Source organism: Phascolarctos cinereus, unplaced genomic scaffold (genome assembly GCF_003287225.1).
Source record: "Phascolarctos cinereus isolate Bilbo 61053 unplaced genomic scaffold, phaCin_HiC Scaffold_5;HRSCAF=322, whole genome shotgun sequence".
NCBI lineage: Eukaryota > Metazoa > Chordata > Mammalia > Diprotodontia > Phascolarctidae > Phascolarctos > Phascolarctos cinereus.
In genome coordinates, this window is record NW_027555958.1 from 407,363,048 (window position 1) to 407,385,539 (window position 22,492).

The 22,492-nt window shown below is 43.2% G+C and overlaps 1 protein-coding gene across 1 annotated transcript in view; it reads right to left on the reverse strand.

Moving 5' to 3' along the window:
- Window positions 1–3,205, reverse strand: part of XPR1 (xenotropic and polytropic retrovirus receptor 1) — a 217,786-nt gene extending 214,581 nt beyond the window's left edge. The window contains exon 1 of the mRNA XM_020984350.2: window positions 3,048–3,205. Within this exon, the coding sequence (XP_020840009.1) occupies window positions 3,048–3,116 (69 nt within the window). The 5' untranslated portion in view covers window positions 3,117–3,205. The remainder of the gene's footprint in view (window positions 1–3,047) is intronic.
- Between the last annotated feature and the right edge of the window lie 19,287 nt (window positions 3,206–22,492).

A 22,492-nucleotide genomic window follows, 5' to 3' on the forward strand; every position in this document is an offset into this window, starting at 1 on the left:
GGCGAACAGCAAGTAGGCCAGTTTGGCTAGATATGAAGAGTGCATTAAAGAGAGTAATGAGCAATAAGCCTGGAAAGGGAGGCTGGAGACAGATGTTGAAGGGATATAAGAGCCAAAAAGCATTTTTATTTCATCTGAGAGGCAAGAAGGGGCTACTGGAGCATCCTGAACAAGGGAGTAACATGATCAGAGCGACGTTTTAGGAATATCTCTGTGACAAATGTAGAGGGTGAATGGGAAAAGGTAGAGAATGACGGCAGGAAAACACAACAGAAGACCATTGCGATTGTCCAGGTGAGAGGGGACAAGGGCTTGAAGTGGGGTGATGATCACACCAGGAATGATGGAGAAAGATGTAAGACTCACTAAGGGGGAAGAGTAGCCAAGACCTAGCGATTCATGGGGTGAGAGAGCTAGGTAACTAAATGTGAAAAGCTAGGTGACTAGAAATATGGCAGTGCTCTCATCATAGACAACAAAGAGAGGCAGAGGGGAAGGAAGGGTGGAACGGTATATATACTCGGACATGCTGAGTTTGGGTACCCGTTGGACATTCTGTTGGGGATTTCTAGTAGGCTGCTGGTGATATGCTAAAAGTTCTGGAGAAGGACAAGGACTGGAGCATTCCACACAGGGGAAGAGAGGGGAGGGGCTCGCCGGGAGGGCCTGCATGCTCTAACAAAGGAACGTGAGAAGAAAGGCCAGACAGGTGGAAGGAGAATCAGAAGAGAGCCCATGGAAGAAAAAGTATCCAAAAGAACAGTTTACCAAGATGGTCAACAGTGTCAAATGCTACAGAGAGATAGAGAAGCATATTGACTGTGAGAGGGTCATAAGATTTGGTAGTTTTCTAATATACTATTAACCCTGAAGAGAGAGAGAACCTTTTCAAGTGAATGATGAGGTCAGAAGTCAGGTTGTAAGGTCAAAGAGTGGGAGACGAGAAAATCAGAGGAAATATGCATAGCAGCTTTTTCTGGGAGTCTGACTAAGAAGAGGTTATAAAACGATAACCTGAAAAGATGGTAGGATCAAGGGATGGTTTTAGGTCCAACTTCTCTCCCAGATTGTCCTTAAGGTCCATCAATTTAGTCTAGGACCCTGCTGCAAGTGAGGAAGGAGGCCTAGAATTACAGTGGATAATCCACAAAGTAGACAGTGATTACAATAATTTACATTTACAACCAAGGTATCAGTGTCTCCTCTTCCCCCAAAACAGTCCCAAGCTATGCCATTTTCTATATTAAATAATCCCATGTGGATCACTCCATTATCTGTCCATTACAAATATCACACTAAATGCACATATATATGTACGCATGTATGTGTACATGCACATGAGTACACATTCATGTATGTGTGAACTTGCGTACTGTGTGTACACACGTGTATGTATCTGTGTATGTATGCACGCATACACACAGAAACCTGAGTGGTTGCCTCAACATGCTCCTTAACTGCCTCCACAAAGAACTGACGGTGGTACTGAAAATTGCTACCAGAAAGATAAAAGAAATACACCCCACTTTCAATAAAAACCACAATCTGGAGTACAGCCAAGGTTTTTAAATTAACAGAATGTTATTAAAAACAATAAATCACAAAGACACTACAGGCCAAAATGGTAGTCTCTGTATTACAATTCTCAATCACATAAGAGCCACAAAACACTACCAAAAACTGAACTGACAAGAGATAAATGATTCTCTGCCCTTTTATTTCTGCCAATAATCAAATATTTTACATTGCAACTGGATTTTTTCCAGTAATCCTAAATCCTAAATTAACATTTAACCGTCCCACATGCCTATCTTGTAACTTCTCCAATAATTACAGTGCTTACATGAAAAGGTAAACCTCTATCATTTGATACCCTTTTTTTTCATCAAGCTTATATTAAAATCAAGTAGAACGATGAAATGATTTAATCCCTGAATCGGCATCCTAGGTATGGGTTCATATTGATTTTATACTCTTTGTTCCATCTTGGGCATAGAGACGGAACTCCTGGAGGTTAGAGATACTGTTGCTCTAAAATAATTTTTCTCTCCGTCCAGGGTATACATGCATAGATAGCCAAGCCCTCTTCTACTTAGTGCTTCAAGTCCTTCAAGTATCTGACTAAATATATGAACCTTTGCATTATCTTTATTTTCCTCATATTAATCTAAAGTAACCGCATGTACCTTTATCATTACATTCAACATTCTCCGTGAGCTATCATTCTCACCCAAACTAGGGATGATTATAGAATGTGCTGTGACCATCGAAATTTTCAGGCACGGCTATAAAAAGTGGATTGTTTACAATATATAGATTCTAAGGAACCCTAAAGGGACCGATCTCTCTTCCTAGCAAATAAAAATACAGGGAGGTGGGGGGGGAGTTTGCGGCGGCGGGGTGGCAAGGAGGGAGCAGACCTTAAAATGAAAAATTAAAAATCATTAAGGAGACCTAAAAAAAAAATACATGCTCCTCTTCTTCCTCCCTCCCCCTTCCATAAACAAGAACACAAAACAAACACCCGACTCGGCTACTTTGTATACTTCTTGCAAAATGAGGAAAGCGGTACCTCTTCCCAGAAACAAAATAGGGCATTTGATCAAAATAATTTGGTGTTTACATGTCGCGCTGATTGCACCGCTTCGGTGGGGTGGGGAGGGGGTCTATCTGTCAGTCTGTGTTTAAATCAAGTTGCAAAGGCTTTGTCAACAGCGGTCAAGGGGGGCTCGGCGAGGACGGGAAAGGGGGCCACCGGGAAGCCCAGCCTGGGAGAGCTTGCTCAGCGGGCCGGGAGGACGGGCTCTGCCCCCTCCCCCGCGGGGTTCCCCTGCCTCTCCCGGCCCGCACCTCGCAGGAAGCCGCACAGGCGGCTCTGTGTCCCCGCAGATCCGTTACACCGGGAGGGGGAGGGGAGAGCAGCGGAGCACCGGCAGGGGCACAGGGCACCGGCGCGGCGGGGGGTGGGGGATGCCGCAGTGGCTCCCCGCCGCGCCGCGCCGGCTCCGGCTCCGCTCTGGACGCGCGCAGAGAAGGGAGGTCGGTACCTCATACTGGATGTACTGCTTCCTCCACTCGGGAGTGATGTGCGCGGAGAGGTGCTCGGCGAACTTCATCCTCCTGCCTTTCCCTCCTCACTCCCACTCGGGTCCGGCTGACACAAGCGGTGGCAACGGCGGCTCCGACTCCTCCCCACATGGGCCCCGGCGCGGCGCGGTGTGCGGTGCGGTGTGGTGCCGGGCTCCTCGGCTCCTGCTCCCGCTCCTGCTCCCGCTCCCGCTCCTGCTCCCGCTCCCGCTCCTGCTTCTGCTCCCGCTCCTGCTCCTCCTCCGCCTGCAACCGCCGCGCCGCCGCCGCCGCCGCCGCCGCCGCCGCCGCCGAGCTCTCCTCAGAGCCGCCCTCCCGCCATCTTCCTCCTCCTCTCCCACGACCCCGCCCCGTGCCGCCCGGCAGACGTCATCGCCATGGTAACCGCCTCCTCCGCAACGCGACGAAAGGAGGCGGGGAAGGGGGCAGGCTTGCAAGGAACGGGGATCGCCGGAGGGGGCGTGGCCTGGCCAAGGGCCCCGCCCCCGACCTCTGCCCCCTGTTTCTAATTGGTCTTGCCGCTGTCTCCTAACTGGCTGTCTGGGAAGTAACGAAGTTGTGGTGGTAATTAAAATACTAATTGAGAAGAAACAGCCGTTGGCCTGGGACTTTTTTATTTGCAAAGTTCGATGAAATATTTTCATTAATTAATCTATTAATTAAGTGATTAGATTAATTTAAAAAGACTTTTGGAGGTCTTAGCGATTCAATCCAATTGACGGACGTGTATCCCCTACGTACATTGCTTGGTGCTGAGCGCTCCCCGAGAGGCCCAAAACGTGTTCTTCAGAGGTTTAGGGTCTAATGGGGAGGGCAGTGCATAATATACGTGATGTCGACTCTTCGTGACCCCACTGGGGGTGTTCTTGGCAAAGATACTGGTTTACCATTTTCTATTTCAGCTCATTTTACAGATGAGGAAACTGAGGCAAACAAGGTTATGTGACTTGCCCAGGGTCACCCAGCTAGTAAGTGTCTGAGGTCAAATTTGAACTCATGAAAATGAGCCTTCCTCGCTCCAGGCCCGGCACCCTATCCATCGCGCCACCTAGCTGTTCTATATACATATACTGTGACCCATATAGCAGTATCCCATAGGTCGCTAGGTGGCGCAAGGAACAGACGATGAACTGGGAGTCACGAAGACCTGAATTCAAATCCTACCACAGACACTTAGTAGCTGTGTGACCCTGGGCAAGTGATTTAACTTCTCCCATCCTCAGTTTCCTCGTCTGTAAAACGAGGATAATAAAAGCACCTACCTCATAAGGTTGTTGTGAGGGTCCAACAAGATGATATTAATAAAGCACTTTGCAAACCTTAAAATGCTATGTAAATATTAGCTATTATAACTATGATATATGGAAGAATGTAGCAAACTTAAATGTAAAAGAGCAGTCCAAGACATTATGCTATGAGAAATTTGAGGAGTGCTCTTTCAGCTTGGCATGTCAAGAGAGGTAGGTAGGTAAGTAGACAGGTAAGTAGATGGATGGATGGATGGAGGGATAGATAGATAGATAGATAGATAGATAGATAGATAGATAGATAGATAGATAGATAGATAGATAGATAGATAGATAGATAGATAGATAGATAGATAGATAGATAGATAGATAGATAGATAGATAAGAAAGGAAGAGCGGAAAGGAAGAAAGGAAGAAATGAAGAAGGAAAGAAAAAGGGAGATGAAAAAAGGGGAAAGAAAAAAGATGACAGATGAATAAATGATAGCATGATTAATCACTTACTATGCCGATGTACTTTTAGATGCAAGCAAGCCAGACAGCCCCTAACCTCCAGGGGCTTACATTTTAGTCCTATTTTAGTAGGGTAAGACAACCTATGAAAAAGAGCTGGAGAGGTGAAATGGAGAGTGTGAGGAACGGCATGTGGTAGGGTGACAGCAGAGGAAATGTTTTGGAGGTCCTGCTAGCTCTTTATGTGTTTTCTTCCACTGTTAGAATGTGATGAGGTATTCCTCATTAAATTCTTTAGGGTGGTTCAGAGTTAATCCAAGATTATGAAATTAAAATTATTTAGCTAGTGGCTTTATGATAAGATTATATTCTACTAAGGGGATAGCATAATTACGCTGATAGGTAAATATAAGATAATGAAAATTGTTTCTACAGTTTAGAACTGAACTAGCAAAGTAGCCCTGTTTCTGGCAAAGTAGCCTTGAGCATGTCATTTAATTTCTCTAGCTTTCAGTTTCCTTCTTAATGAAATGGAAATAGTATTGGGATTGGGCAAGGTGATTTCTAAATCCCTCTGATTCCATGAATTTAATTGCAGCACTGAAGTGAAGGCCCAGAAGCGGGGTGATGTATTCCACTGGACTGGAGCAAGGTTAAAAGTAACAAGATGGTTCCATTAAGAAGCTATGGTTTTTAGATTTGGACTCCCCAGAGGATATTTGCACAATGGTCTATGTAGGAGCCTCTTTTTATTTCTGATAAAGAGCTGTGATTACGTTAATGATTAGAACTCCCAGTGTGGAAACTTCCTCTACCCATGTAAATTAGTAATTCACCTGTACCATATAGTTTTATTGAGTTATTTAAGACGCTAAGAAGTTGAGTCACTTGCCCACAGGTAGGAGCGAGGGATTATGGGTCAAAGGCAAAACTTAAATACAGGTCCTTGCTCAGTGTAGCAACCTGACCTTTTTTTTTTAAATAATTTTAAGGGGTAAAGGAAAAGGAAAGGAAAGGAAATCGTAGTCGTCTGACTACTGAAAATTCATGTCATGAAAATGTACTGGTTCTGCTTTGTGGGAATAGTTCCAACCCTAAAGATACTAAGATCCAATTGTGTGCAGGACCCGGAGTGTGACCTATCTTAGCCAATAGCTGAGCTGAACCTGAGATTGTTTAGACTTGTCATCTATTTGGGTCGTTTCAATATCGCTTACACAGAGACAGATCTGAGCCACAAACACATTTCCAAATGCAGAGGACCACTCAGTCAGGAAACAGACAGCTTGTTTGGGCTTCTCAGAACTCTTGTGATAAAGGTCATTCAGTAAAGACTTCTGCTTTTAAGAGCCTCTTAGATGTATTGGTCAAGAGGAGAAGTCCCACTTTTCTTCCAACGTTGACATTTTTAATGGGAGAAAAGTTGAACTATCTATTGGGAGGTGGCTGGGTTCCCATACCCAGTTCATTTGATGAAGTCACAGAATGTAGTTTTAACACCTTAAAGAGGTATAAAATACCTTTATGAGATGTGCACACCTATCTGATTTGTCAAGAAGGGAACAACTAGATTGGCTAAACAAACAAATTATCCGCACCTTTGAGAGCTAAGCCCCAAACTGGCAGCTTCAAACAGAGTAAAGTTCCAAGCTGGTAGGCAGAAGTGGAAGAAATCAGGTTTCTGAGAGGGAATCACTCTTGGTGAAGAGGAGAGGGTTTTCTCTCTTACCTCCCCTTTCCCACTGGCCAGGACGCTTCCAAGTGGAGCTACTTCACCAGTAGAAGACACCGTGTCTCTGCAGGAGCAGAGACACAAATTCTAAACTGATGCAGATGCAGAGAGACATTTTTTCCTCCAGGGAAGGAGCAGTTTCAAGGCATGGGACTCCTGGCCCCAGAAAAGAGACCAGAGCTATGGAAGGAAGTCCCACGAAGCCAGTAGAGACCCTACAACCCGAAGAAAACTGCAATAAGATGCCAAGAGAGATAGATTTCCAGTACCAGGAGTTGTGAGTTGCCTTTGCCATATATGGAGCCTACGTTTGTGCCTCAATAGCACTAGAACTGAAGTGCAATCCCTCTCTCCCCGTGAACAATGCGTGTATTTGCAGGAGACTGCAGTCTGTATTTATGAGGGGAGTCCTTTTGTGGCTTATTAGTAAATCTGGTTACTAAGAGCTAATTGGGTCCATTGGCTTATTGTTCCTGACAAAGCAGTGTTGTTCATGACAAGTTCATATCCTAAACTATTAGCGGTAGAAGCCCAGACTTCTATGGTTACCCCTAGAAGCCAAGTTTGGTCACCACACTGGAGACCCAATCTGTGCTCAGGTGTGAGCGTAAGCTGGAGGGGAGTAACCAGGGTTAGGGTTATTTATAAACAATAATGAACTCCGCGTCCGTTGCTTTGGGGGCCAACAGGAGAATTGGAGCACACAAAGAAAATCACTGGGTGTTGTTTTAAGATAACAATTCACATTTTTATGGTGCTTTAATGTATACAAATGTAAGGGGGAGGGAGCAGATTGGATGCTTGGTGAGCCTGCTTCCAGGCATTCATAACGGAGTAGGAGTCAGAGTCAGAGTCTCTCAATAAACATTAATTAAGTACCTACTATGCTAAGTGCTAGGGATACAAAGAAAGGCATGAAACTGTCCCTGCCCTCAAGGAACTTACAATCTAACGGGGGAAGACAATACATTAAAAAAAATGGTGAAGGGAGGAGGTTGGGGGGCCAAGGAAAGCAGGCAGGGAGGGAACTTACTCTATGGGTAAGAGAGATGATCTAAGGAGTTGTGAGTTTCAGAGCTGATTTCATCTTACAGAGTGATAAGTTTACGGCAATCATGAAGCCCAGGAAAGCAAGGACGAGATCAATTCCTGGGGTGTCCTCATCAAACTGAAGATCTGGGAGGAACTCCCAGATGCCCACCCCCCACCCTCTCTACCCAGAGGGAGGGCCCCAGGAAGCCCCTGCTCCTACTCTGGAGCTGGCACAGGTATTCTACAACCACTTCTAGGCTGCTTTCTGCGCACCTTTTAGTTGGCTTTTCCCAAGGGAACAATTCTATTCTTTTTTTCCTGGTGGTGATCTAGGCAAGGACTTCTGTAAGACCCTTCTTGTGGCAGCCAGCAGCCTACATCCCTACTCTGGTCAACATGAAGCCATGAACACATGGTCCTGCTGCTTCTTCTGGCCCTGTTGGGTCTATACTTTCCTGTTCTTTGGTGAAGGAGTAATGGAGATGGAGTGATGACCTGGTGAGATTCAAAAGGTCAGAGGACCAGAGGTCCAGTGACAGGAGGCCAAAGTTTGTAAGCCGCCAACCTGGTGAGTAGCAAAGCTCCAAAAGACTTCTTGACCCAGCAGAGCACAAGTTTGAAGGCCTCCGATAGGAAGCGATTCATCCATCAGCCATGTCGAATTCAGAAGTGATTTTGGGGGGGGAGGGGAAGAGAAGGAGGGTAAATATTTCATAGACACATCTTTAAGGTTGAGGCACATGTCCCCAGGGACTGAGATGGTCTATGGCGTTGTGGTTTAGTGAGATGTTAGTATTTCTATTCTTGCTCATTTCTGAACTGGTCAATGAGAATGGGAGTTGGCATAAGAATCCCTGGAACATATAAGGATTACACAAACAACCCTCTGAGGTAGTTCATGAAAATATTGTTATGCCCATTTTACAGATGAGAAAATTGAGGCTTAAAATGGTGAAACAATTTGCTTAGAAGTTAGAGTCTAGAATCAAACCCAGGTTTCCTCCCTCTAGGTCTAGCACATTTCCTCTGAAACAATGCCATCCATGATGGAAGATGAAGGTAATGGTAGTGGACAAAGAAGAGAATTGCTAGCACTGAATTTGGATTCACGGAAATTGGGTTTGAATCTGGGCAAGCTGAATCACTCCATCTCTCTTTGCCCCTTTTCCCTATCTGGAAAGTGAGAGGAGTGGGCTAGATCTTCTCTCAGATCCCCTCCAGAGTTAAGACCAATTTTGGTCACCAGCCATTGTATCAGAGTGAATTACGATCCCCCAACATTTGAGATAGTGATTCAAGGTGGAACGAGGACAGAATTGTTCCAGAGAGGCCAAGACTGAACTGACCTGGTGGGGTAAGGATTGTATCACAGAGACAGAAGAATGCTGGAGGCTTTGATATCCTGCTATCAAATGGGACACTGGGGGCCCAGCTTAAGGGCACCAGAGCTATTCCTCTACATATCAACTGTAAGGGGGGGGGTGGTACCAAGTAAGTAAAAGAGTTTCTCATCCCGTGGTTTTTAGCTTGACTTTTTGGCTTCACAAACCAGCAGATCATCTGTACCCCACTCTTAGATATCATTAGGATTCTGGGGGGTTGGGGGAGACAGATTCCCGTCAACATTAGCTGGCCCTATTCCCACCTATCATCAACTCGATCCCACACTCACATAGGAAAATGGCTTTTGTATGTTAACCTGGAGGCAAGAGTTCCATTCATAATGTGTGACAGAGACAAGTTAAAGCAAACCAGTTGGGGAAGTCCCTCTGGACCCAACCAGTTTGCCATATGTTCAACTATGAACCTCTCATATTGATAACCATGCTCTAAATGTGTGAGGTTGGCAAGGGCAGGTTGGAGGAGAGAGCATTGGAAGGAATTCCCTTGGGTGCTGAGAGGGAAGGCAAGGGTGTGTGTGTCTGTGTCAGAGGGAGGTTATTATTTAAAATTTGGGTAGGGATAATGCTTGTGGGGCAAAGGAGTATAATGGGCAGATGTGCTTGGGAGATAGCTCTTACCTGGCTCTGTATCCACTTCATAAGTATGTGGAAGGAAGAAGTAGAAGGTGGAGGAGGAGACTCAAAGGGAAGGACCCACTTGGTTTTTTAAAAAACCAGTCATCACTTCCTGTTTCTGCTTTCTGTGCATCAAGGGCACATTACTGCCAAGTGGTTTCTGATGACAACTTGAAAAACCCCTTTCCTTTATACACTTCCTGGAGCAGGTTCCCGGCACACAGCCTCGGGTAAAAGGCAAGCTCAGTGAAAGCTGCCTTTTCCACCTCTGGAGGATTTGGGGGTCTGGGGGTCCTGGGCACAAGATTACTTTTGTATTTGGGTCAGACCCAAACAACATGTACTTATTAAGAGCTCACTATAGGGAAGGCACTGCCACCAGGAACTGTCACTCAATTATGTCCAACTCTCCATGACGCCATTTGGGGTTTTGTTGGTAAAGACACTGGGATGGTTTGCCATTCCCTTTTCCAGCTTATTCTACAGATAAGGAAACTGAGGCAAAGAGGGTGAAATGATTTGCCGGGGTCAAATAGGTAGTAAATGTCTGAGGCCAGTTTGAACTCAGGAAGATGAGTCTTCTTGACTTCAGGACTGGCACTCTGTGCACTATGGGGACACCTAGCTGCCCAGGAAGACAACCAAAAAGTAATCCCTCCCCTCAAGGAGTTTACATTCTGCTGAGACATGTAAACATAGAAATAGATACATCTATACGTGACAATTTGAAGAGAAAGGAAAGGGATAGAATATTAAAGACCAAGGAGATCAGGAAGGGCTTCCAGTAGGAGGAGATGGTGCCTGAGCTGAGCCTGGAAGGCGGCTTGGGATTCTAGAAGGTGGAAGGGGTTCAAGGAACAGCAAATAGACCCAGATGTATTTCCTAATACTGATATTTATAATATCTGGTTTATAATACTGATACAGTATAATATTACTAAAATTAATATAATATAAAGCAGATACCACTATTTATAATACTGATGCAATCCACTGATGTTTCCTAATCACCAGAAACAAGGGGGGTCCCTGAGTTGAGCAGGATAACTTTTGCCAATAGACAAGGACTCATCTAGAATAAAAGTGGAGGGAGCTCTCATAATTGTGTATTATAAAAACCTGTGCTTGTAAGTCATTCTTCCCCACCCCACCCTCCTGCAAAGGCAGTTAGATGATGCAAAGCACAGAGTGCTGGGCCTGGAGTCAGGCAGATGCTAGTTCGAATCCAGCCTCAGATGCTTACTGGCCATGTGACCCTAAGTAAGTCGCTTGACTCCGTTTGCCTCAGTCATCCTGGCTATACTTCGGGGGATACCCTGGACACGCTTCTCACTTCTTTAGTTTCCCCTCAACCCCCTCAGATAAATAGCACCTACCTCCCAGAGTTGCATGAGGATCAAGTGAGATGATATTGGTAAAAGGCTAAGACAATGCTCGTACACAGTAGGTGTTTAATAAATGCTTGTTGACTGAATGGGTGGCATCTTTCTTACTTTCCTTCCTGTTAGACAAGTACCATGAGGGCAAGAACTCTTTCTTATCTAGATTTTGTATCTCCTCCAACCACAGCACGATGATCTACACACAGTACGTAATAATTGTTAATGAGTGCTACTTCTTTCTTTCTGTCCGTATGGTGTATGTACATAGTTGACGGCATGTTGTCTCTCCCATTAGACTGTGAGGTCCTTGAAGTCCGGGAGCTTGTTTTTCCTTTTCTTTGCATCGCCGGTGTTAGTTCAATGCCTGACACATAGTAGGTGCTTCATAAATGCTTACTGACTGGATGTACGGATGGCATCTTCCCAAGGAAGGTAAAATAGATACTTTTCTAGAATTGGAAAAGATGTTGACTGGCTTTTTTGGAGCAGATCTGTGAGACATTTTGCGGCTTTCACTTACAGAGGATTCTAAAATATTCATTTCCAACCCTTACCTCTCACTTCTGCTATGATAGTATATTTCCAGTCTCCCCAAATATCCAAAACCAAGCTCATCATCTCTTCTATTCTCCCTGCCTCTGAGCAATCTCTCTTTGAAAATCTCCTATCTCTTTAAAAAACATCATCATGCCAGGGTGGTGCAAGGGTAGGGTAAGTCTTAGAGCCCAAAGGCCTGATTGATGATTCTGGCTCTGATACTTTACGGCTGTGCGATCCCAAGAAAGTGATTGAACTTCGCTGAGAGTCAGGGAATGTTGCTTACATTACTCACCTCCCAGGGTAGATAGGATGAAAGTGCTTTGTAAACCTTAATGTATGAGTGAGTTACCATTGTCCCAAGCTGCAAAGCTAAGAACCCAGGTCATGTTTAGTTCCCTTTCCCGTACCACTTATGAGATTTCTGTCATTTTTTTTATTACTAGTGCCTCTCAGATTCACTCATTCCCAGTTCAGCCACTCTAATCTAGGCCTCCTTCAGTGTCCTTCTTGCACTAACACCACTGAAGAATTTCAAAGTGTTTTCACAACCCTTATCTCATCTGATTCATTAGAATGTGAGCCACCTAAGGACAGGGGCCTCTTTTGCCTTTCTTTGTATCCCCAGCACTTAGCCCAGTGCCTAGAATGAAGTAAACACTTAATAAATGTTTGTTGGCTTACTGACTGACTCAAGGTAACACAGATAATAAGCTGTTGAAGTTAGAATTTGAACTCAGAACCTCTTGGTTCCAGTGTTATGCAGATTGGTTGATTATACTTTTGTAATCCTTGTGTCAGAAACTTCATCCTGAATGCTCTTCAGGAGTCTTTTCATTTCTTTAATTCCCTTACTAAAATAATCTGGGAACTTCAGTGTGTCACGCACTAGATTCTCAATACCACTCTCTATGTAATGACTGGCTCCTCTTACGAGCACACAGGTTCACAAGGCTCAAAGCATTAACAAAGCAATAACAAGGAAATGAGTAGAGCACTTACCAGAGCCCGCAGAGAATTAGGATATCCATCGATCAGCAAGTTCCTCCCCAGAGTTCTATATAGTTTTAGCTACTTACAGTATTGCTTCTCTACCTCAATACTTTCCTTCATGGCTCCTTTGCCTAAATGTGCAACATTACTCTTTCTAATCTCGTACTTCCATCAGCTCTCAATAGATGTCCCCAATTGCTGCTCCCCATTGAGGTACCTTTCACCATCCTGTGTTGCTCTGTCTGCAGCTGATCCCTACTTCCTTTCAGAAAGTAGTAGTCCTAGGAGCTATATGTATTAGGGCAGATGCTGAAGGTAAACTTGATTTCAATGACTTGGGAAGTGGAGGGGTTGTAGGGTAAATCCCTTTCCCCTGGTTCATTTTTATCACTGGAAAAGAGAATGAGGAGGGGCGGGAGAAGGAGAGGGTGGTGACTAATCTAAGGATACCTGTTTCCAGGAGCAAAGGAATGCACATCCCAAAGTTGCAGGCTTTTTCTAAGAACTTGAACCCTACTTGACCCTCATTCTGCTGAGTAGATCTTATCTCTCTAGAACCTCCTCCTACCATTTAGCTCCTTGCCTAAGTAGAGAGGTCCTTCTCCTAAGCCAATGGTATTTGCCCCCTCCACTGGGCCAAGACACCCAGATGCATATTTAATATTTTTCAGCATATTTAGGATTATTTTAGTTAATATGTATTTAACTTTATTCCAGTGCCTCCTCATGTCACAGATGTTATCCCAGGTTCTCGAAGGCCTTGTCAGCAGAGGGCGTTTAAACATGGGCAAGTACTGCCAAGCTGGAAAGGCTTTGAGTATTGTCCTGGCAATATATAACATGTATGTCATCCAAGGATCAGTCTAGCCCTGGGGCGGGGAACCTGCATCCTTGGGGCCACATGTGGTCTTCTAGGTCCTTGGGTGTGGTTTTTTGGCTGAGTCCAAGTTTTATAGAACAAATCCTTTTATTAAGGGGATTTGTTCTGTGAAGTTTGGATTCAATCAAAGGGCTGCACTTGAGGACTTTGAGGCCATAGGTTCCCCACCCCTGGTCTAGCTAAATTAAAAGAAGGTTATCATCAAGTTGCCCAAAAGGTGACAGGTATTTTTTGGTCACACAACTCTCGAAAACTTTCTGCCAAGTCATAGAAGGGTTGTAATCTGCATCTGTGTTGGGGATATCCACGTCAATTAAATCAGAAATGCTTAAAGTGCGGAAGGGAGCCATTGGGATCATAGATGGGAAGCTGGAAGCAATCTTGGAGACTAATTCCTTAATTCTCAGGATGAAGAAATCGAGCACCAGCGAGGCTGACTTGTCCAAAGTATCTAACACTAGGTCCATAGCTTCAGTGGAAGCATTTCTTCCACCAGTGCAGACTGAAATCCCGCTGCAGCTTAGCAAATGATCTTGGACAGTTTATGTGACAAAAAGAATGATGAAAGCTAGCATTCATATAGCATTTTAAGGTTTTCAAAGATCTTTACAGATATTATCTCATTTCTATCTTCACAACAGCCCTGGGAGGTAGGTGCTATTATTATTCCCATTTTATAAATGAGGAAACCAAGGGAAATAGATGTGAAGTGACTAGCTTAGGGTCACACAACTAGTGAGTGTCCGAGGCTGGATTTAAACTCAGTTCTTCCTGACTCCGAAGCCCAGTGTTCTAACCACTGTCTCACCTATTTGCTGCTCTGTAGCCAATCACAAAGCCTTTCCAAACCTAATGAGGCTAGTCCTGTGATATCAGACCTACCGCTGGGTATGGTTATCCTGAAGAAAAGAAAACTTAGGGAAGACATAATAGCTGTCTTCAGGTATTTGAAGATCTATCACATGTAAGAGGGATTAACCTTGTTTTGCTTGGCATAGACAGAAGCTACAGAGAATCACATTTAATATATTGATAAGGAATGCTTCCTGACATATTAAGAGCTGTCCAGGAGTAGCATTGGCTTGTCTCAGGAAAAAGTTCTTTCAATGGAAGGCTTCAGATCACAAACGGACACTTGTCAAAGATGTGGCATGAGGAAGTCCAAGAGTTAGACTAGGCAGATCCTAAGGTCCCTTCCAATTTTGAAATTCCACAATTTTGCAGTCATAGCTAAGCAAACCTCTCTAGTGAATTAAGAATCAAGACAGTTAAATAACCCTATGTCCTCTGTAGGTCTTCCTTTGTGTACTTTGGTTTAGAGCAGATGTGGAAGAGTAGGGGGTAGGGAGGGGGCTTCAAGCAGCTGCAGCCTCCCAAGGAGAGCCAGAATCAGGTTAAAGGTGATTGGGAAATATTTAACAAAACAAATAAAAGTGCAACATAAGTAATGTTAATTTGTGGTGTTCTAAGTCAATATGCTGCAGGGAATCCATCACTATTTATAGAGTGTGATGGTATGGTTTTAGAGCATACTTCCAGTAGGGAGGTGTCCAAATGGCCTCTATTAAGAAAATCTATTACACTTTTAGTGTTCTACAGAATCTATCACAGCGCTGGGGGCTGTAGAACACAACCACTGGAGGATTAGTTAACCCAAGCTTGGCTATAAGAACTTTGGAGTATAACTAATGGTGGAAAGAAAGAAACATTTGAAGGTAAACTATAATTGAAAGCACACAACTATAAGTACAATTCAACTGTTTCTTAGTATGGTGAACCTCCCTTGGTAATAAAATTATGGACAGGGGTTGTATGTTATGACAATCATCGCAGTCTGGTAGAAAGACCACAAAGCTCTGATTCCGAAGACCTGATTTACCATCCCAGCCTACCGTTCACAACCTGAATAAGCTTGGGCAACTCATTTCATCCATCTGGGGCCCATCTTCCATCTCTACAACTTTGCACTGGCCTTTACCCCTTGCCTGGAAAGCACCCCCCCCCATCTCGGTCACCTTACAGAATTCCTAATTCCATTCACAATACTGTTCCTGATTCCCCCCAAACTAATAGTGCTCTTCCTCATGAACAACCTGGTATGTAGCTATTTTATCTGTGTTTTGTATTTAATCTGAAAGAGGCCTCCTTGGTATAAAGGAAACCAGGAAGAACTGAGTTCACATTTTGATTTTAACATTAACTTTGAGACCTCCAAGCAAATCGTTTAACCTGCTCTAAGTAACTCTCCTAAATTTCAAAGAAGGTGTCATCCAGGAGTCCATGTCTCTTATTATGTGTTTATTTATTCTGTATATATTTATACATGTACATTCATTCTCTCTAATTGAATATGAACTCTTTGAGAGCAAAATGTTTCATTTTTATTTTTGTAGCCACAGTACCTAGTGAGTGGGAGAGAACCTCAGCCAGGAGGACCAGGACTCTGGTCCAGTCTCTTTCTGGTTATGTAACCTTTAGCAAGCTACTTAAACTCTCAGCACTCTAGGCAGCTTGCATATCTACTTTGGTGAAGGGAGTTTCCTCATCTGGGAAGTCCCTTTCTAGGGGTAGGGAACCTGCGGCCTCAAGGCCACGTAGGGCCCTCTAGGTCCTCAAGTGTGGCCTTTCCTCAGGTTCCCCACCCTTGAATTATACCAATGAGATCACAGGTCCAGCCTCTGATCTCTACGTTCTTCGCCCTTAGTGCCTGGCATATAGTAGGAGTTTAATAAATGTTTGCTGATTGATTAATTGGGTTTCAACCACCTCCTCTAAAAAATAATCTCTAAGGTTCCCATCAAGGAAGCTCAAAATCCCCAGATCTTCCTAAAGCTTTTCAGCTAGAGACTGTTGAAAGGGAGAGTAGAAGGTAAATTGGAATGAGGTCTTACAGAAAAAGCAGACGTGCAGGTTTGGAAGCTACAAATTTTTTTTTTTACCAAGTCAGACACAGAGGGTGGGATATTAGAATGAGCCCTGCAGGGACATTTTTTGCTTTATTGTTTGTCTAAATGCCTTAAATATATATATATACACACACACACACACACACACATATATATTGTGAGGACTAGAGTTTGTGAGTCTGTGTTTGAATTTTTCAATAGAATAAATTTTAATTTCATTTAGTGATGATTTTCCAAATATACCTAAACAGTTTGTTACCATCCAATTTAAGCCTTTCCTTAAAATCCTACTTTTCTGGCTGGGACTGCTACTGTGCTGTGCCTTGGGTAAAATCACTCTGAGCCTTACTTATCTTTTAGCTACCAGATGCTCTTGTTTTTGCCTTCTCATAGACTCCCTGAGGAGTGAAAAGACCCTCTCTTCCACGTGGGTGGAAATTATCCTTTATTACAGCACGTTTAAAGAACTCAAGGTATTATAAAACTGTAGGATCTGATCCTAAGAGAACAGTCCAATTGCTAAGCAATTGAACAAATGATGATTCCTCAGCCTCAGAAATTTAGAGGGGAAAAAGGTGGGGGAGTGGGGTAGAGCTGGGGGGAAGGGTAGAGCCAGCTGCAGAGCCAAGAAAGGTATGAAATGTTAATTGGTCCCAGGGGAACATCTGTCATTCTTGCTCCAAGGGAATGGGGACGCTATGAAGCCACCCCTTAGTGGGAGGTGCCAGAGGCAACTTGAGCTTTGAAACCAGCAAAAAAAAAAAAAAAAAAGGGAGTGGAGACCAGACTCACGCATTCTTAGAGCTGAGCTACATCTTAGAGGTCAGCTAATCCAACCAGCCCCCTTCATTTTATTTTGTTGGGTTTTTAAAAGCTTTATTGATGTCTTTTATGTTTACACCATATTTGTGCCTTGCCACCACCATAAACCCTTATTAACAAAGAAAACAGTCAAATGAAACTGAGTTACAAACATATTTCTGGTAGCATATATAAGATAAAAATAATAACAATAATAGTAATCGACAGCATTTACATAGTGTTTTAAGGCTCACAAAATATGTTTATCATCTCTTATCCTCACAACGACCCCGTTAGACAGGTGCTATTATTATCCTCATTTTACAGATAAGGAAGCTGAGGCACAGAGAGGTTAAGTGACTGGCCCAAAGTCACACAGGTGGAAGGTGGCTGAGCTTTTTATCCCCCCACCTCTCGTCTTGGACAAGAGCAATACATTTTTCTTCATCTGTGCTAAGAGAACTAAAATTTGTCTTTGGTTGTCCTATAGGGTCATTTGTTGCATACATTGTACTGTTGAGTCTACTTACCTCATCAGCTCATACAAGCCTCCTTTATTTCCTTGAACTTCCTCATGTTTGTCATTTCCTATCATGCAATAGCACAGCAAATCAAGTCATGTCAACAAGCATTTATCAAGCACTGAAGGCTCCCTGGTACCCAATCTACCTTCCAGGTTTATTTTACATCTCTCCTTTCAGCGTTCTTCAGTCCTGCCAAACTGTCCTTTCTGCTATTCCTCATACACACAGTGTTCCGCCTTCCTACCTCTGAGCCTTTGCATCAGCTATCAGTCATGCCTTGAATGCCCTCCCTCCTCAGCTCTACTTCCTAGATAGAGCTCCTGGCTTCCTTTAAAGTTCAGCTCAGGCTGAACTACATCCTACATGAGATCTTTTTCTATTGCCTAGCTTCTGGTCAATGCCTTCCCTGAGAAATTATCCTGTATTTATTTTGTATATACTTTGAGTATACATGGTCTCTTCCTCTCTCTCGTGTATGTGTGTGTGTGTGTGTGTTATATATATATATATATATAATATATATATATACATATATATATATGTATATATATATGTATGTATGTATGTGTGTGTATATGTGTGTGTGTGGTGTGTGTAGACATACATATGTATATGTATATACAGAGAGAGAGACAGAAAGACACACACACAAAGACAATGAGAGAGAAGATACGCTTTTTAAAGGCATGGACCGTTAGGTTTCATTTTAGTCTTTGTATTTGGGGTGCCTATTGCAGTTCCAGGAACATAGTAGATGCTTAAAAAGTATTTATGGGGGCAACTAGGTGTCAACACTTACTAGCTGTGTGACCCTAAGCAAGTCACTTAACCCCAATTGCCTAAAAATAAAAAAATAAAATAAAAAAAGAAGTGTTTATGGATTGATTGATCAAATAAAATAGTTTTCCATTACATACATCTGTTACCTCTGAATCAGCAGCCTTCTGACCTTGGAGATGTCCCTTGCTCCTTCTTCCAGTTAGTAAGTTCCTGTCTAGGACTACCATTTCAGGAAACAGCTAGATCTACCATGCTTATTTCTCTCCCAACTCTGCTTCCCTCATTAGAAGGTAAATTCCCTGAAGTTAGGGGTTGTCTCTTCTTGCTTGTATTTATATTCTCTGTGTTAGGGGAGGTTGGCTTATAGTTAATCTTAATAATTTCTTTATCGTATCTGTCCACCCACCACATCTAGTCAGTTACTAAGTCCTGCCCATTCTTCCTTTACAAAGTGTCTCATATCCTTGTTTCCTACTGTAACCACCTTCCTTTAGACCCACATTCATTATCTCACACCTAGACTATTTTAATTGCCTTCTAATTTATCATCTTGTATCTTTTCTGTCTCCTCTCTCATCCATCCTTCACATTGCCACTTGTGTAATCTTTCTCTATTTTAGCATAGTTCTGACCTTGTTACACCCTTTGCTTAAAAACATTCAGTGGTTCCTCATTGCTCACCAAATAAAGTAGAAAGTCCTACTCCTGTTAGTCAAGGAACTCAACAGTTAGATTCCAGCCTCTTTCATCTCACATTACTCCCCTTTCCATGTCCTATGTTCTAGGCAACAATGCCAAACTCAAATAGAAAGAGGCCACCATACTATAGATAAGGATCCCTATGTATTGACTTAGAAAAACACACATGTTTATATATTTCTTTTTTTATTTATTAATACATTAACACATTAAAATCAATTAGGAACTCCATTTTAATCTGGGTCAGTCAGCTTTCAGGGGAGTGTTGTGGGCCCTTCCTCTGGCATGCATTGACACCTCTTTTCTAGCCAATCAGAATGCTGACTATTCCCATCTTTGTTCTGACTTTTCCTGTCTTTGCTCATGCCAATTTCCAGACCTAGAATGGACTCCTGTCCCCCATCTTGTATCCAGGGAAGTCCTCTTTCTTCCAAGCCCAACTCAAGAGCTACTGACTCATTAACTTGCCTTGACTCCTTTCTCTATATCACATTTCCTAGACCTCTGTTGGTACTTATCCTACTCCCTTTTGATTCATAATTATCCGCGCATACTTCATTCCTCTCCTTATACACACACACACACACACATACTCACACACATTAAAAACTTCATAAAAACAGGGTCTTTGTCATGCCTTTGCATTCCCAGGGCTAAACACAGCTTCTTACATAGAAGTCAAGGATACATGATTTCATCCATGTGAATCCTCCCTTCTCCTATTTGGTTGAGAATCTCTCCAAGCCTCAACCTTTTTTGTAAGACTTCTGTGACTTGCCCATGGACAAACAAGTATCGGGGGGCAGGATTTGAATTCAGATCTTCCTTATTCTCAAATCTAACATTCCATCCAGTAATTCTCTTCTTTTAATCAATGCTTGCTAAATTTGGGTATAAGGTTTAAGAAGATCTCTAGGCCTTAGTAAATTGGATAGCCTTCAGCTTCTATACTTTATTTTTTCTTAATTTTACTCCCTCCCTTCATTCTCTAATTAAACATTTTCACCTTAACTATGTTTTGGTTGAATTAAGGGATAGAAGTTGTTTTCCGTGCCTGGGCCAAGAGTTTCCCTGGTGATCCCCAGAGTTTCTGGGGTCAAGAAGAGACTGGTGGCAGTAAGACAGTGAAAATTGAAGTAATCCTCTGGGGCCCAGGCTTTGGCATTCTGCTTAGAAAGCTATTTCCATTCACTTAACACTTCCTCAAGGCTGCTTTCCTTGTCTCAGCCGCTGCCTTTCCCCACTTCTGCCAGATCACCAGGCCAGAAGGGCCATGTGCATATATTTCCTGGCCTCTCTGTCATTTGTTCAAAAATATAAAAAATAGTAGCATTCAAATATATTGCCTTTTAATGATCCTCAATCCACCTGTGACTTGGGGGAGAAGGGACATGTTTTTGGTTTGGGTTTTTGGTTCCTTTTTATCCCGTAGTCTTCTGTGCTATTTCATAAATAGAATGAGGGAAGGGACTGTTTCATTTTTGCCTTTGTGCCCCAAGAGGTAGCAGGGAGGAGAGAGCCAGCCTTGAAGCTAAAAAGTATGAAGTTCAGGTCATAGGAGTGGGAGATGGAATATCATCTGTAGCAAAAAGTAAGACTAATTTGGAACCTAGTGAGTGAAGTAATGTGAATAGTAATGTAATATAATATAATATAATAATGTAATACAATATGGTATAGTAACATTAGCATATTAGAATAGTGATATGAAATCTGGAAAGTTAAACTAGAGTCAAATTGTGGAGAGTTTAACATGCAAAAGTAAGGAGCTTATACTTTATCCTAGTTAGTGGCGAGCCATTGAAGACTCTTGAGCACAGGAGTGACATCTAAAGCTTTACAAGTATCCTTTTGGCAGTTGTGTGGAAACTGATTTGCAGAGAAGAAATTGGGAGCAAGTAGGCCAATGAAGAGGCAATAGCTGCTGATGGGTCTGTCTGCCTCAGGTTCTCCCCACTCCAACTGATCCCCCATTCAGCCACTAAAGTGATTTTTCTACAGCACAAGTCTGACCAAGTCACTCCCCATTCAATAAACTCCAGTGGCTTCCTGTTGAATCCAGGATCAAGTACAAAATGCTCTGTTTGGCATCAAAGCCCTTCATAACCTAGCCTCACTCTTTTTATGCCTTATGTGGTCTTGATGGGGATGGGCTATGAACCCCTGAAAGGAAAAGACCATGTCTTTGGGACCTGGACCCCAAGAAGGAAAAACCGTGGACTTTCCCAGTGGTGTTCACCTGAGGCTATGATCCTATCAACTGGCCTTTCATTGTGGCTATGCCCAATCTCCCAATTCTGTTCTGTTACCTCCCAATCGCCCTGGCCACTCCCCACCCCAATCCTATCTAGACTCCATTCTCCCTTGGCCATGTGGTCCAGGTCCCTGCCGTTCTGTTCCCCCTAACTTACTGGCCACTCCCATCCAGATCCTCTTTAGAGCCCTCCTCCAGTCACCCCAAACTATTTGGCCACTCCTAGATCCCTCCCACAGTCTTTCTGTATATAAAGTCCATCTTGTCTCCATTAGGGTGCTCAAATTCCTTAAGAACCTAGCCAAATCCTCAGATTCTTAAGATCTGGCCCATTTGCATTAGCAATACAAATGCTTAGATTCCTTAAGAGTATGCCCAATATGATGGATATTCTAATAAACCTTGTCTTGGCTGAAAGAAGGCTTGGGTCAAATTCAATTGGGCAGGACCTGCAGTTCGTGATTTTGGGGTCCCAGCACCCCTAAAGCTCAACAGTCTTACTTTCACATTAAGTACTTCTTATACCAATACGTACTTTGGGGCATAAGGGGTATTCAGGGAGATTAGCACCTCTCTGGTGTAAGGACTTGCTGAGTCCTTTTCAGTTCTGCTCATCTACCTTTGGTGTCCTGGCACTCAGCTTTCACCTGTGGCTCCAGAAGCTGTAGTGTGTACCGTGGCCACGACCTGGTAAAACCGTCTAGGCAAATGGGCTAAAGCAGGATGAGGGTAACACACAGGCCTCAAACCCATTGGGGAGTTAGGGAATGTCTACCCCAAGCATGTGAAGACTTTCCCCAATGGAATGTGTGGATGAGAACATCTGCTGAGACTGTTTTACCAGTACTGTGTTACACATAAACATGCATGTATATGTATACATGTATGCCAGTGCACATGTATGTGTGCACACATATGCATATGCTATGTTGTGAGGCAGGATTTGAACCCAGATCTTCCGGACTCCAAGTTCAGCATTTTACTCACAGAAGATTACAATAAATATCAAAGACCACAGGAGCTAAACTGCTGTTTTATTATAAGCCCAGGTTATTTAATCAAGTTTTTATCAATTTTAGGGTTGTGATAATATACAACTTTTGTCAAAAGATCAGCTCACTTTGTTGTGACTTTAGAACACACCACAGCAGATATTTTTCCCTTAAC